The 15,005-nt window shown below is 41.7% G+C and overlaps 1 protein-coding gene across 2 annotated transcripts in view; it reads right to left on the bottom strand.

Annotated features, from left to right (window-relative positions):
- Nucleotides 1-730: 730 nt before the first annotated feature.
- The window catches only part of LOC113107420 (FERM domain-containing protein 3), a 56,721-nt gene continuing 42,446 nt past the window's right edge, over nucleotides 731-15,005 (bottom strand). Inside the window, exons 14-15 of one of the 2 annotated variants that reach the window (XR_003292656.1) lie at nucleotides 3,192-3,902; nucleotides 731-1,891 (exon numbers count right to left, since the gene is read on the bottom strand). Coding sequence is in view for 1 of the 2 variants with exons in the window: in XM_026269915.1 (XP_026125700.1) it covers nucleotides 3,250-3,902 (653 nt within the window). In the remaining variant the exon portion in view is untranslated. Of the gene's footprint in view, nucleotides 1,892-2,751; nucleotides 3,903-15,005 lie in introns of those variants that run through there. The other variant, XM_026269915.1, reaches the window with a different exon arrangement.

Genomic DNA, 15,005 nt, shown 5'->3' with positions numbered 1-15,005 from the left:
AGTTTATATCTCACAATTCAGACTCTTTCCTCAAATTTGTGAGTTTATATCTCACAATTCAGACTCTTTCCTCAAATTTGCAGGTTTATATCTCACAATTCAGACTCTTTCCTCTAATTTGTGTTTATATTTCATAATTCAGACTCTTTCCTCAAATTTGCAGTTTTATATCTCACCGATCAGACTCTTTCCTCAAATTTGTGAGTTTATATCTCGCAATTCAGACTCTTTCCTCAAATTTGTGAGTTTATATCTCACAATTCAGACTCTTTCCTCAAATTTGTGAGTTTATATCTCACAATTCAGACTCTTTCCTCAAATTTGCAGGTTTATATCTCACAATTCAGACTCTTTCCTCAAATTTGTGAGTTTATATTTCACAATTCAGACTCTTTCCTCAAATTTGCAGTTTTATATCTCACCGATCAGACTCTTTCCTCAAATTTGTGAGTTTATATCTCGCAATTCAGACTCTTTCCTCAAATTTGTGAGTTTATATCTCGCAATTCAGACTCTTTCCTCAAATTTGCAGGTTTATATCTCACCGATCAGACTCTTTCCTCAAATTTGTGAGTTTATATCTCACCGATCAGACTCTTTCCTCAAATTTGTGAGTTTATATTTCACAATTCAGACCCTTTCCTCAAATTTGTGAGTTTATATTTCACAATTCAGACCCTTTCCTCAAATTTGTGAGTTTATATCTCACAATTCAGACTCTTTCCTCAACTTTGTGAGTTTATATCTCACAATTCAGACTCTTTCCTCAAATTTGCAGGTTTATATCTCACAATTCAGACTCTTTCCTCAAATTTGTGAGTTTATATTTCACAATTCAGAATCTTTCCTCAAATTTGCAGTTTTATATCTCACCGATCAGACTCTTTCCTCAAATTTGTGAGTTTATATCTCACAATTCAGACTCTTTCCTCAAATTTGTGAGTTTATATATCACAATTCAGACTCTTTCCTCAAATTTGTCAGTTTATATTTCACAATTCAGACTCTTTACTCAAATTTGCAGGTTTATATCTCACCGATCAGACTCTTTCCTCAAATTTGTGAGTTTATATCTCACCGATCAGACTCTTTCCTCAAATTTGTGAGTTTATATCTCACAATTCAGACTCTTTCCTCAAATTTCTAATTTTCTCACCCTACAGATTCTTTCCTCTAATTTTTTTTACATCTTTCCATTCATACTCTTTCCTCAATTTTTTTTATATCTCACAATTTAGCTTATTTTCCTAATTTTTTCAGGTTTATATCTCACCATTCAAATTTTTTTCCTCAAATTTGCGAGTTTATGTCTCATAATTTAGACTATTTTCCTCAAATATTTTTATATCTCACAATTCAGACTCTTTTCCTCAAATTGCAGAGTATGTATCTTGTAATTAAGAATTGATTTCTCAAATTTATGAGTTTATATCTCATAATTCTGAAGACAAGATTATGAGATATGAACTCAGAATTATGAGAAATAAGTCAGAAAAGGTAAAAAGTTGCAATTACCCTTTTATTTATTTTATATTGTGGCAGAAACAAGCTTCCATAGAAAACAGCCCGCATTACCAATAAATAATAATAAAATAATAATAAAAGTCAGTTGTGCAAATTAAATCTAGTTTTCAATTTACAACTTTTTGGGGCCAAATGAAAATGGTTTGTAAATAAAATTTAGCTGCACTTTCAATGTTTGAATACGTTCAATCATTTGACTTCGACAAAATGATATTGACACATATTTGGATTTGTGGCGGCTTCGTGCATCTTCTTTAAATGTATTTTGTGTTAATGTACTGTATGTTGTGTGACTGAAGTGGTCAGTTAAGAGCCTCTCAAATGTACTTGCAACCTGCTATCACATCTGCTCATGACATCTGAAAATCTGAAAAAGAAAAAAAAAATGTTTTATACTTTGTGCTATTCTATATAAAAACACAGCACAGCATTTTAAGGTAAATTTGTTGGTGATAAAAATATTTATACACCACCTACTTTTAGTGTAAATCAGTTTAAATAACAAAACTTAAGCTTTTTTGCTGAAAAATATAAGTAACTGTAAGCGTCACATAAAAATGTATAAAATTTTAAAAACAGATATTAAGTTTTAGCATGTATAGCTTGCCCTCTCTCTCATATCTGTGTGTGTTGCTCTGCAAGAGGCAGAGATTTATTCCAATACAGTGTTATGAGGTCAGAATCTGCTAGTCTTATTAGCTGTGATTTGGTTTTTAAGAAAATAAGTCTTGATTTAGGGAAGCAGGTCTGAGCTCATTACCTGTCCGTGCCTCTTCTACATTTGACGTGCATTTTTGGTGTTTTTATGGAGGTTGACTGGGTCAAAGACATAAAATAATTTGAAACTGACTTCTCAAATGTGTTTATACAGGATTTCACACTTAAACCGGCATCAGGGTCCACAATTAACTTTAGAAAGCATCACATGTAAATTAAAATTGGCTTTGATGGATAAGCAAACTTTTTTGTTGCTGTTTTACAGGCCACTTTACTGAACTCATTTAAATAGTGACCATCGCTGATTATAAGTGAATCAAATCAAAGAAATACTGTACAAGACAAACTACGCTAGGAGGCCATGTGGAAAAACATTTCTGCTGTTTAGCCAGCAAAACAGAAATATGAGAAACAAAGTCATAGAGTCAATTTAAAAGAGTTGACTCTAGTAAAATAACAGAAATTTCTTTCTGAATAAAAATATTGATTTCTTTCCAAAAAAAAAAAAAAAAAAAAGACTGTATATAGAGAGAAAGGGGCTTATTAATAGTCACAGGAACACCAAAAACTAAGAAAAACCTGTAAAATAAAATTAATTAAAATAAAATCTTTTATGTCCAGAAAATTCAATTACCATTGTTAATTTTGGACCCTGACTGACACTCTTTTTTTAAGTTTATGACAACAGGCAGATGAAATGAATGAAGATATTGAAAAAGCATACATATCCATCATTGGTGAAATGTATGATGTTCCAATGCATTTCTACCAAAGCTGTGCAAGTCATACAGCTTTAATGAACAATTTAAAGGCTCATGTTGCTGTCGGATAGACACTAGACAACTACAGCACAAGTGCTAGGAAACTGCCTCAATTACTGCTACGAGAACGTATCGCCTTGATCTGCAAAAGATGTAAATGAATGAATCATGTGATGTAGTAGAGCAAACCTGTACTGTCCTGTCCATTATATCCCTGCCCCCTGTTCCCTGTATTTCCCACTGACCCTCAGTCGCCCCAGAGCTGCTCCATCATGAGTTCCAGTTTGCAGAGGAACCAGCGACGCAGGGGGCAGTAGTACTCGTAGTGGAACTGCTCAAACTCGGGCGTCTGTCGGATGTCATGCAAGAACGAGACGTCCAGGTCCGACTCCAGCAGCACGAGCAGGAGCGGAAGCAGAATCATGAGGAGACCCGTGGCCATCACCACCAGACGGGCGGCACTGCGCAGACAGGCTTGCATCTGCTGCCGTCCACTCGACGGGAGGCACAGCGACTGACCCAATGCCACTCTGGCCACTTCCCTCTCCCTCTCGGCCTGGAGCTCCAGCTGCATCTCTGGGTCGGCGTGCAGCTCCTTCAGCAGGCGGGCGGGACTCTGGAACAGCAGGTCTAGGTCGCCCTGGCTCTCCTCCACCGGCGTGGGCACCATGCTGGCACACGGGCTGTACGCTGTGTCAGATATGGTGAGAGCCGCGCACACTTCATCTTCTTGGTCTACGTGTATCTCTCTCCTTTCCTCATCCGCTCTCGTCCTGTTGGCTGCCTCGTCTTCGTGTCTGTCCAGAATGTTGTTTTCCCTCTCCTCCATCTCCACCTCCTCAGGAGTGACCGATGGTTTCAGTGGGGACAGATGAACCGAGTCTTTCAAAGTTGAGAGTCCTGCAGAGTGAACAAACTGGTTGTGTTAATCAATTAAAGTTCACCCTTAAATATATATTAGTACAGACCAAAAGTTTGGAAACATTACTATTTTTAATGTTTTTGAAAGAAGTTTCTTCTGCACATCAAGCCTGCATTTATTTGATCAAAAATACAGAAAAAAACAGTAATATTGTGAAATATTATTACAACTTAAAATAACAGTTTTCTATTTGATTAATTAAAAAAATATATATATTCCTGTGATGCAAAGCTGAATTTTCAGTATCGTTAATCCAGCCTTCAGTGTCACATGTAACATCAGTCGATCACATGATCCTTTAGAAATCATTCTGATATTCTGATTTAAATATACTGTCCTGTAAACAATCTTTGGATGTGTTGTGTTGTGGCAATTTGCAGCACGTGTGTTGTCAAATTGATGTTTTCAATTTGCAATTTGCAAAAAAAAAAAAAACGTTTTCTCTGTGTTTTTTCTATTTGCAGCATGTTGAGCTCTCTCAGCCACCATAAATATAATCCATTTGACACAATAGATTATTGTGTCAAATAATACCCAGCTCTGTAAACCGCCCAAACCAGTACACACCAGTACACACATACACACACAATACTATAAAAATACCAAAACAATGAATTATAAGTATTACAGTAATAATACTAATTCTAATTGTACTAATTATTGGTAATATTGAGAAAACTATGGATTAGTAATACTAATACCAATACTAAGAATAATATTAATACTAATACCAATAATACTAATCCTTAGAAGTTTAAATATTAATATCAATACTAAGAATAATAATGTTATAGTAATAGTAATACTAAGAATACTTATATTAAAACTAACACTACTAAAAATAATGATTTAGTAGTACTGGTACTAAGAATACTAATGATTAGTAAGAATATTTGTGAAATATTAATCAGGACATTTTTTTTTTGTTTGTTTGTTTAAAAAACTGTAAAATTTAATCCCAAAACATTTTGAATACAATGGGTTTGGCACAAAACATTTTAGTCGTTTTGGTCACACTTTATTTTAGGGTCCAATTCTCACTATTAACTAACCATTAACTATGACTTTTGCCTCAATTAACTCCTTATTTGCTGCTTATTAATAGTTTATAAGGTAGTTGTTAAGTTTAGGGTATTGGGTAGGATTATGGATGTCATGCATTATATGTACTTTATAAGCACTAATAAACAGCCAATATGTTAATAATAGACATGCTAATAAGCAACTAGTTATTAGTGTGAATTGGACCCTATACTAAAGTGTTACCATTAAAGCTAATAACTTAAATACAATAATTAATTTCCACTTTTAAGTTATGAAATGTTTATACAGAGAGAGAGAGAGAGAGAGAGAATTCAATCAAATACTTTAAAGAACATATCTAAAGATTTCACATCTACTGCTGTTCTGGTGTATATGTTGTGTGTGTTTATCCAGCAGTTGAGAGGCACAGCTGTAGTCTGTTCTTTGGACAAGTCCGGTCTAAATATAGACCCAGCTTTCAGACTAGTGTGGATTAAGACGAGTCTCCTGGATAAGTTGTCAGTGACGTCGATCCTTCTCCATGCAACTATTCTCTAACACACACAGAGCTCTGCAATGTCCTCTGACCTAACCATCCTCTCATTTCACTGTGACATTTAACATACTGTCAAAAAAATAATGCACATCTCTTGAGATAAAAACTCGATTGTTGGATGAAAAACATAAAAAAAAGACAGGATTGAAAGATTTCAAGGCATCAGCACTGACTGAGCGCTTAACAGCTCCTGGAATGTAATATTAGTCAAACTAATTGGATAATCATGAGTTATCTATTGAACAGTGTTCACAGAAACACACTGAAGTCAGCAGATGCAGACATATGGGCAAAGAGAAGATGTCACTATAGCGACACATAAAGAGGCATTTAACCCAGGAGGAGGAAACAGTCGTCACTAGCAACAGACCATCATGGCTACCATGGCAACAGTTAGATGAAACACAAACTAAATCTGAGAGAGATTCTCCTAAAGAATGTGAAAGACATAAAAGAAAAAGAAAAGAGGAAAATGTCATGTGACACAAAGGTGACTTGCCCTCCCATCCTATTATGTGTCATCAAAGCAAAGTACAAAGAACTAGATAAATCACTCATATTTACATTTCCTTTCAAATAAATAAATAATAAAAATTGTAGCCAGTTTGTCTTTTGCTAAATTGCTATTCTCAGCAACTAAAATAGTAAAATTGAGTAGTTTTAGTATGCATTTAGTCGTTTCACTCAATTTTACTATTTTAGTTGGTGAGAATAGCATTTTAGTTGATAAGAACATGCAAAAAGAATCCAAATATTATAAATTCATATGTATCATCATTTAACAAAAATGTAAATCTGTCCTTGTTGTGAAAACCTGCCCTCTTGAAATAATAATATAATGACTAAACTATTTTACTATAGTGTTGTGGTTTAGTAATTATTTAGCAATTCATTTTGTTTCAGCATTATGGAAAGAACATACCGTAAATGGCAACCGTCAACTGTTACATTCTTCAGAATATCATATTTTTTTTGCTCAACAGAAGAGAGAAATTCATACGGGTTTGAAACGACACGAGGGTGAGTGAATGACAGAATTTTCATTTTTGAAAATTAATTATCTTAATGTGTTTATGTAGTGTTTAATTTTGTCAGTTATTTCAATATTGTTAAGCTACAGACAGTGGAGTCAAGAGTTTTCTGCTGCCTTATAAGTATAGTTCAACCAAAAATGATACGCCTGTCTTCATTTACTCATCCTCATATCATGACGTACTTATTTCTCCAGCACATAAAAAATATATTTTTGAAGAATGTTGGTACAAAAATATAAAATGGACAAAAATACACATAAAACCTTTTTCGAAACATCTCTTTTTTCCCAAATTTGGAATGATATATGAGGTAAGTAAAGGATGACAAAATGTTCACTTTGGGATGCGTTTCAGATTGATGTAAAATTGCCATTCAATGAAATTATGTGGAAATTATCCTGCATCTAATCCATCTGTACAATCACAATTATAAGATGTAAGCGTTGTTAAATCATGATTTCTGAAGCTTCCGTACCGGTTCCTGAGATGTGGTCTACGTGGTCGAGCAGCCGCACGTAGACGTCTCGCGCCGTGTAGTTGGCCATGCGGAGTTGCAGGTTGTGACATGTGGTGATCTTCACCTGACAGCGCATGGCATATCCTCGCTCATCCAAACATTCATCCAGAACCTTGTCTACATCTTCCTCCCGCAGACCTTCCTCAGCAACCTTTTCACAACCCACCACACGCTCCCCCTGCTCTCTGAGAACCTCCATATCAACACCTCCCTCTCAATCCACCTCAAACTCACGGCTCCTGCTGGCTTTAATGATGTCAAACACTGTCCCTGGCTCTTCTGAATGGGTTAAGGCTCATAGGATGGGGTCCTGCTGGCCTTTTTACTTCACCGAAGAGTGGACATGTGAACAAAGTCGGGGCATTAGGGGCCGGATCAGCCCAAATGCAGGATGAGCTATTTATACCGCATCATTCATAGCACAAGGCTTTGCTAATCACAGCGGCTGATTATGGAGAAAAGATCCAGTCCAGAGTACAGTACAGCCAGCAGACATCACACATGTCCGGTTTTGAGGTGTCCTGCTGTAAGTACATCTTCAAATGTAATTTCATGATTACTTCTATTATTTTTTTAATTGTTTAAAATGTAGTGCTGAATGTCAAGCCATGATGCCTTTATTGTAAACTAAAATATACTTTAATGTAATTTCTATTAAAACTTGTATGTCATTTATTTAGAGACGAGGTTGCAATTTAGTATATTTTACTTTAATTGTATTGTTTAAATAACATACTACAATTAAAGTTGTAATGAATTACTTTACATGTACTTTACCGTGTCAGTAAGCAAATATGAAATGTATACATATTTAAAGCACAACAGTAGTTTATAAAAATGAAATGTTTAAGTTTACTTCTAAAAAAAAATTTGACATTAATTCAAAGCGCACATTTTTAAGTGTACTTAAGTGTGTTAAGAAACAGTCATCAAAGTGTCTCTCTTCAAATACACAAACACATTATATTATTTGCAAGTGAAGGTTTTTTTTTTTTTACCTTACTAATATTTGAACCACACCACAAGTGCACATTTAATCCAATTGAGCACACTTCTTTTTCACCATTGCCTCTCACTAGTAGGGTTGGGAATCATTAGATATTTTCCAGTTCCGGTTCTGGTTCTGCCTAACAGTTCCAGTTCCAATTCCGGTTCAATTAAAATCATTAAACAACTATTTAAAAAACATAGTGGTAAGGAAAAATACACAATACTCAACTACTCAATGCTCAATACTAATTATTACTTACTGTCAACTTAATTGAAAGTTTGGCAGTGTCAAAATGCCATTAGAACTGCATGACCATTTGATCGTGGAATTCGATAGAAACTAACCAATGGCGTTCATTTCTATCGAACTCCACGAACCAATGGTTGTGCAGTTTCTCTGGGTGATTGAAAAAGGCTTCAGAAATCAGAGAAAAATGACTTTTCCCCGTAGCGTCTCAGCCGACACAGTACTCATTCCATATCTAAAGGAACCGAGGTTCCCTATCTGTCGGTCACTACGAGTTATGTCGAACGACATATGGGGTCTCACTTGGGAGGCCAATCATCTCTGAGTTTAAGAGAAAACGGCAATGAAAATTGGCTAGTGGATTTAACATACCTGAGCCACTCCCCGTGCCAACGGTTTTAAGGGCGACAGGTGCATCCACTCATTAGATTTTTGCTTCAGAGCCGAGTGGTTGTATGAAAGCTGTTATACTCCACAAAGCCATTCATCTTGTGTGGTGTCGTGAAGCTGTTCTGGTTGATGGTATGGCGCAAACAGCGGTGTCCCTTTCAGCGATTGCCCTGGGCGCTTCAAATAAGAGAGCAGATTTCCTAAAAGAGCAAATCACGGATGATTCGTGTCTTTTTAAAGATGCTGTTTCGTCCGCGTCCTTCTGGATGCGGTAGTTTCCTGTTCTCTGACAATGGCCACAAGCATTGTCTTCCGTGTCTGGGTATTCAGCACGCTGAAGGCGTGTTCGTGGATGGTTCATGCACGCACTGCATGTGTGACCATGGCAACGCTGCGATCACGTCTCTCCTTTCTTAAAGGGAAAGGAGCAGACCCCTCTGTAACTACCCGTTCCGGTTTCTCTGCCACGAGCAGAGGACTGCTGGCTAGTGCTCTGAGAGATTTGAAGGTGAGAGTGAGAGCTTCTCCGCTGGGCCACGCCCCACGGACCTCTTACCCCTTTCGCAGTGTTTGTCCTGTGCAGCTGCTGAGTGATTTTGCAGGGCTGTCTTATGGCAGTGCCAAAGGTTCATTTAGTTTGCGGCCGGGGATCAGATGTCGATTGCAGCATCGGGGATGGCTATTGACCTCTGTGGATGAAGATTTGGCAGGCTGCCCCCCTTGGGTGTTGCACCACTGCCGAATTGGACGCAGAGTTGACAGCCGTGCTTGCCCGGGCAGCTGTGAGCATCAGGATGGAGGTGAATGCACCGCCCAGCCCTGAGTGCCCATGGCTGTTCGATTGGTTCTCGGTGTAGAGCGCGGCTCACAACCGCATTTTGCTCTGGTTCCTTTCTTCCTGGATGTGCATGGGGAAGTGATATAGTCGTGGATGGCCCCTTTTTATGGTCGGACGCAGCCCGTTTCGTTCCTCCGTCCTCACTTCCCTCGATGGCAGGGCAGCTAGGGGTGCATCGACATTCCCCAGCAGGAGAGTGCTATTGCGGTGCACTTGTGTCCGCAAAATGCCGTCACTAGGAGGAAAAGTCTGCGTCTCTCACCTAAGGCCGGTAAGCTGTAGGCCGCTCTAGCTGCCAAGGCTTACAGTGCTGTGGGCCAAGCTGCCTCTGGCCTGCATGCCATGGTTATCCTGCAAACTCACCAAGCCAAGGCTTTAACAAATGCATGAGGGTAGAACCAACCCGAGGTTGAAGCAGGAGCTGCGCACAGCGCTTTCTGGGCAACGGAAGTCACGACGCAGTCCCTCGGGAAGGCCATGTCCACTCTGGTGGTCCAGTAGTGCCGTTTCTGGTTAAGCCTGGTCGGTATGAGAGACGTTGACAAAGTGCACTTTCTCGACGCTCACATCTCCCAGGCTGTCCTGTGTGGCGACGCTGTCAGGGGCTGTGCCCAGCAGTTCCTGACAGAACAACAGCAGACTGAGGCCATACAGCACATCTTGCCCCGACGTGATCCTCCGTGCTGAGAGTTCTTTGAGGCCGGCGCATCGAGCCCCGTGCAGGAGAGCGGCGCCCCCTGTGTCACTTCCGGCTGCAAAGTCCTCTAGGAAGACGACTAAACGGCCCTGACATGGGCAACCCAGAGATGTGGGAGACTGCTCTTTGGGAGCTGGTGAAGACAGTGCCACTCCTTCCTCGGAGGAGGGCCAGGTGGAGAATCCACAGTTTTTGTTTCTTCTGTTCCGCCACTGGTCCAATGGCCGGTGGCACCCACTTTTTCATAAAAAAACAATTTCCCTTTCCTCCGAGTTTCAAGGCAGGTTGACGATGAGAGACGCACTGCCTCAAGAGGTCGCTGTTCAGAGAAGCAAAGCCTCTCCACACATCTCTGGCCAGTTCCTCTGGGAACACGAGGAGCGTGGCCGTGATGACTAGGAACGCGATGCCTTCTGGGCCATCCAACACAACTCCCCATTGCTGCACCACTGCGGGTATGTCGACTGTCCCTTTGGTGCCACCTGTACGGAGATTGGGAGCGTGGCTTGCGCTACCCAACTTGTCACGCTGGCTCATTCGGATGATCCGACTTGGTTAAGCGATTCAGTTCGCCCGGCGACCTCCCAAGTTCAATGGCATGCTCGAGACTTCGGTGGCAGTCCGGGACGCCTCTGTCTTGCACGAGGAGATTGCTGTCCTGCTGGCGAAGGACGCAATTGAGCCGGTCCCTCCAGCCGAGATGAGGACAGGGTTTTACAGCCCTTACTTCATCGTACCCAAGAAAAGCGGTGGCCTTCGGCCTATCCTGGATCTGCGAGTCTTGAATCGGGCCCTGCACAAGCTCCCGTTCAAGATGCTGACGCAGAAACACATTATCAAATGTGTTCAGCCCCAGGACTGGTTTGCAGCGATCGACCTGAAAGACCTTCCTTCCTCGCCAGACCGTTTATGCGTTTGCATTTGAGGGTCAGGCATGGCAGCACAAGGTCTTCCCCTTGGGCTCTCCCTCCCCCCCTGTGTCTTCACGAAGGTCGTGAGTATGATGGCATGGCTCACCAGCGAGCATGCCGAGTCAGTGCTGAACTGCCTGAGTTCCTTCAGAGGCAGGACAGTGGTACCACTGAAACACTTTCAGAGGCTCCTGGAGCATATGGCATCCGCATCCACAGTCACGCCACTCGGGTTGCTACATATGAGACCACTTCAGCACTGGTTGCACTCCTGAGTCCCGAGATGGGCATGGTGCCGCGGTACACATTGTGTCACCATCACATCGATGTGTCGCCGCCAACTAAGTCCCTGGTCGGACCTTGCCATCTACGGGCCGGGGTGCCCTTAGATCAAGTTTCCCGGCATGTTGTTGTCACAACAGGTGCCTCCAACACGGGCTGGGGCGCAACATGCATTGGGCAGGCAGCTTTAGGGTCCTGGACAGGACCTTGACTGCTTTGGCAAATCAACTGTCTGGAGTTGCTGGCAGTGCATCTAGCCTTATGGCGGTTGGCCATTGTTGCTAGACAGGCACGTGTTGGTCCACACGGACAACACTGCGGCTGTTTGTTCATCAACCGACAGGGCGGTCTACGATCACGCCACATGTCCCAACTTGCCCGCCATCTCCTCCTCTGGAGTCAGACGCGACTGAAGTTGCTGTGCGCTATCCACATCCCGGGGGAGCTCAATTGTGCAGCCGACGTGCTCACACGACAGCTTACCTTTCCTGGGGAATGGCGACTCCATCCCCAGATGGTCCAGCTGATCTGGAGTCAATTCGGGGAAGCCCAGGTAGACCTTTTTGCTTCCCACAAGTCCTCCCACTGCCAGCTTTACTATTCCCTGTCCCAGGCCCCACTGGGCACGGATGCACTGGCACACAGCTGGCCTTGGGCTCTATGCAAGTATGCATTTCCCCCAGTGAGCCTGCTCACACAGATGCTGTGCAAGGTCAGGGAGGATGAGGAACAGGTCATGTTGGTTGCGCCTTACTGGCCCACCCGGAGCTGGTTTTCGGAACTCATGCTCCTCGTGACAGCCCCTCCCTGGCACATCCCCCTGAGGAGGGCCCCCCTCTCTCAGGGGCTTGGCATCATTGGGCACCCGCATCCAGATCTTTGGAACCTCCACGTGTGGCATCTGGATGGGACGTGGTAGACCTAAGTGATCTGCCACCAACGGACCTAGTACACCCCTGATTCCTTCCTGGGACCTCTCTATTGTCCTGGCAGGACTTCAGAGGGGTCCCTTTGAGCCACTGGATTCAGACGAGCTTAAGTTCCTGTCTCTCAAGACAGCGCTCCTGGTCACGCTCACTTCCATCAGAGGGTCAGGGACCTCCAAGCATTTTCAGTAAGTGAAGAGTGCCTTGTGTTCGGGCCGGCCTACTCTCACGTGGTCCTGAGACCCTGGCCTGGATACATGCCCAAGGTTCCCACCACTCCCTTCTGAGACCAGGTGGTGAACTTGCAAGCACTGCCCCTGCAGGAGGCAGATCTGCCTTGGCGTTGCTTTGTCCCATAAGAGCTCTTCGCATATACGTGGACCGCACCCAGAGCTTCAAAGGCTCTGAGCAGCTCCTGGTCTGCTTTGGAGGTCAGCAGAAGGGGAAGGCTGTCTCCAAGAAGAGGTTGGCCCACTGGATAAAGGATGCCATCGCCTTGGCGTACCGTTCCAAAGGCGAGCCGTGCCTCCTGGGGGTGAGGACCCACTCCACATGGAGTGTGGCCTCCTTCTATGCGCTGGCACACAGTGTCAGACATTTGTCGAGCTGTAGACTGGGGGACACCTAACACCTTCGCGGGGTTCAAAAACCTTCGTGTAGAGCCAGTTTCTTCCCGTGTGTTGGGTAACAGTAGCGTTTCTATTCCTCCGTAGCGGCCTGTTCCTAGGCTTGCTTCCCCATTGTCTTGCCAAGCTGAAAGAACAAATAGGGAAGATTTGAAGCAATCTTTCACCAAAGGTTGAAATCCCTTCCACTAACTTTGTGTGGGCGGAACAGCCACGTGGCCTTCTCCAGCAGCGATGTACTCACCCTTTGGCCCCTTGGTACCATGGTCAGTGAATTTGAGCTGGGGCTTTGGGAAGGTTACGACCTTAAGCGTAGCTTTTGGGGCACGCCACGGCTTGCCGACAATTGCAGTGCCACAGGGTTGTGACAGTGTTTGTGTTGTGGCGTTTTCCATAGGACCCCATATGTTGTTCGACATAACTCGTAGTGACCGACAGATAGGGAATGTCTCAGTTACGTACATAACCCTCGTTCCCTGATGGAGGGAACGGAGACGTTATGTCCCCATGCCACAACCTTGAACCATTCGCTGTTGCTGGGACACGGGGAATGAGGGTTAAGTACATAACTGAGACGTTACGTTAGTAACCGAGTACTTTTTTTACTATTTTACCTCCATTGAATGTAGTGTTGATGGAAGGTAGTAAGTAATGTTGAGTAATGCTAGTCCATCAATCAGCATGTGCTTCGAAGTTGATGTTTTTTACACTATTAATAACATTTTGCTTTTTAAGCAGGAATAAGCTGATAGTCCCTTGAGGGCCAAGACACTTGTTAATTTTAAAAGCTAATGAAATATAAACTGTTATATACTCATAACCATGTACAGTATACACACACTCCATAAAGACCTTATTTTACAAATAATAATGCAGTCAGGAGATGGTCTGATGCAATGAGTGATTTCCACATTTTTAAACATTTAAAATGCTGCACACTAAATAATCTATCCCTCATACTTACAAAATATGTATGTAAATTAATGACAATATGGGACAAATATAATGTCATTTAGTGGTGGCAGGTGGGATAATAAGGTCATTAAACGATAACTGAAACTAAATGAATATGCAATATCATTGACGAAAAAAGACAAGATTGTAGTTAAAAGAATAAAAACATTATCAAAACTTTTTTTATTTTTGCTGAAAAAAGTGGTGCCAAAACATTTCAGAGTGCTGTATAAGACTCTATTATGCGAGTTTTCATGTTTGCGGTTGCCAGATATCAAGGGATCAAATCCCCCAATCAGGAATGAAAGAGCAACTTCTGATGAAATGCAAAAAATAATTTCCCTAGTGACAACAATAATTGCAATTTAAATCAAAATAATATATATATTTCATCATTTTAACCATTTTACAGTTAGAGAAAAATATAACAAAAATGTGTACGTTTCCACTGACTAAAACTAGACTAAAACTAAAACAGGAAAAGTTGACTTAATATGATAAAAATATAAATTAAATTAAAAAATAGCTGACAAAATGAACACTAGCTCTCACAAGTAAATGGAAATTTTATAAAGTTTAAGTATTTTTATGCTAAAGTTCTAGCTTCCACAGCTGCTGGATTTTAACTGTAAATTTCAAAAATTTTTATAGTGTAGTAGTGATGTCTGTTTTCAAACAGGATGAACAGGGAACTTCTGAGAAGGGCCAGTGTGACATTCAGTCCTAAAAAGCCTGTCCTGTCCTCTGGTAACTGGATCTGAGGAGGCCTTAGCATTGATGAACCAGCCTCAGATCTCCTCACATGGACACCACAGCTTCATCACATGACTAGACCCCTTCATGAAATGCTCAAGTCCACTCTGCTTGAATGATTCCGGATTAAACAGCTAATTGAATCAGTTAACAGACTTCATTGAACCAGCATCTTCCATCTTCATAATCATGTGTATTGTGTCATTGCTTTAACGCACCTTTGACAGCTCAAGCCTGGGCAGGCCTCGTATTAATCACTGCTAACATGCCGTCTACTGGGAGATCCTCAAGTATATTTAAAGCTCTGATTGGAGTCTCCACGAATACCAGCATCTTA

This window comes from Carassius auratus, chromosome 8, assembly GCF_003368295.1.
Source record: "Carassius auratus strain Wakin chromosome 8, ASM336829v1, whole genome shotgun sequence".
NCBI classification, from domain to species: domain Eukaryota; kingdom Metazoa; phylum Chordata; class Actinopteri; order Cypriniformes; family Cyprinidae; genus Carassius; species Carassius auratus.
The sequence above is the reverse complement of the archived record's forward strand: the minus strand, read 5'-3'. Positions and strand labels throughout refer to the sequence as shown.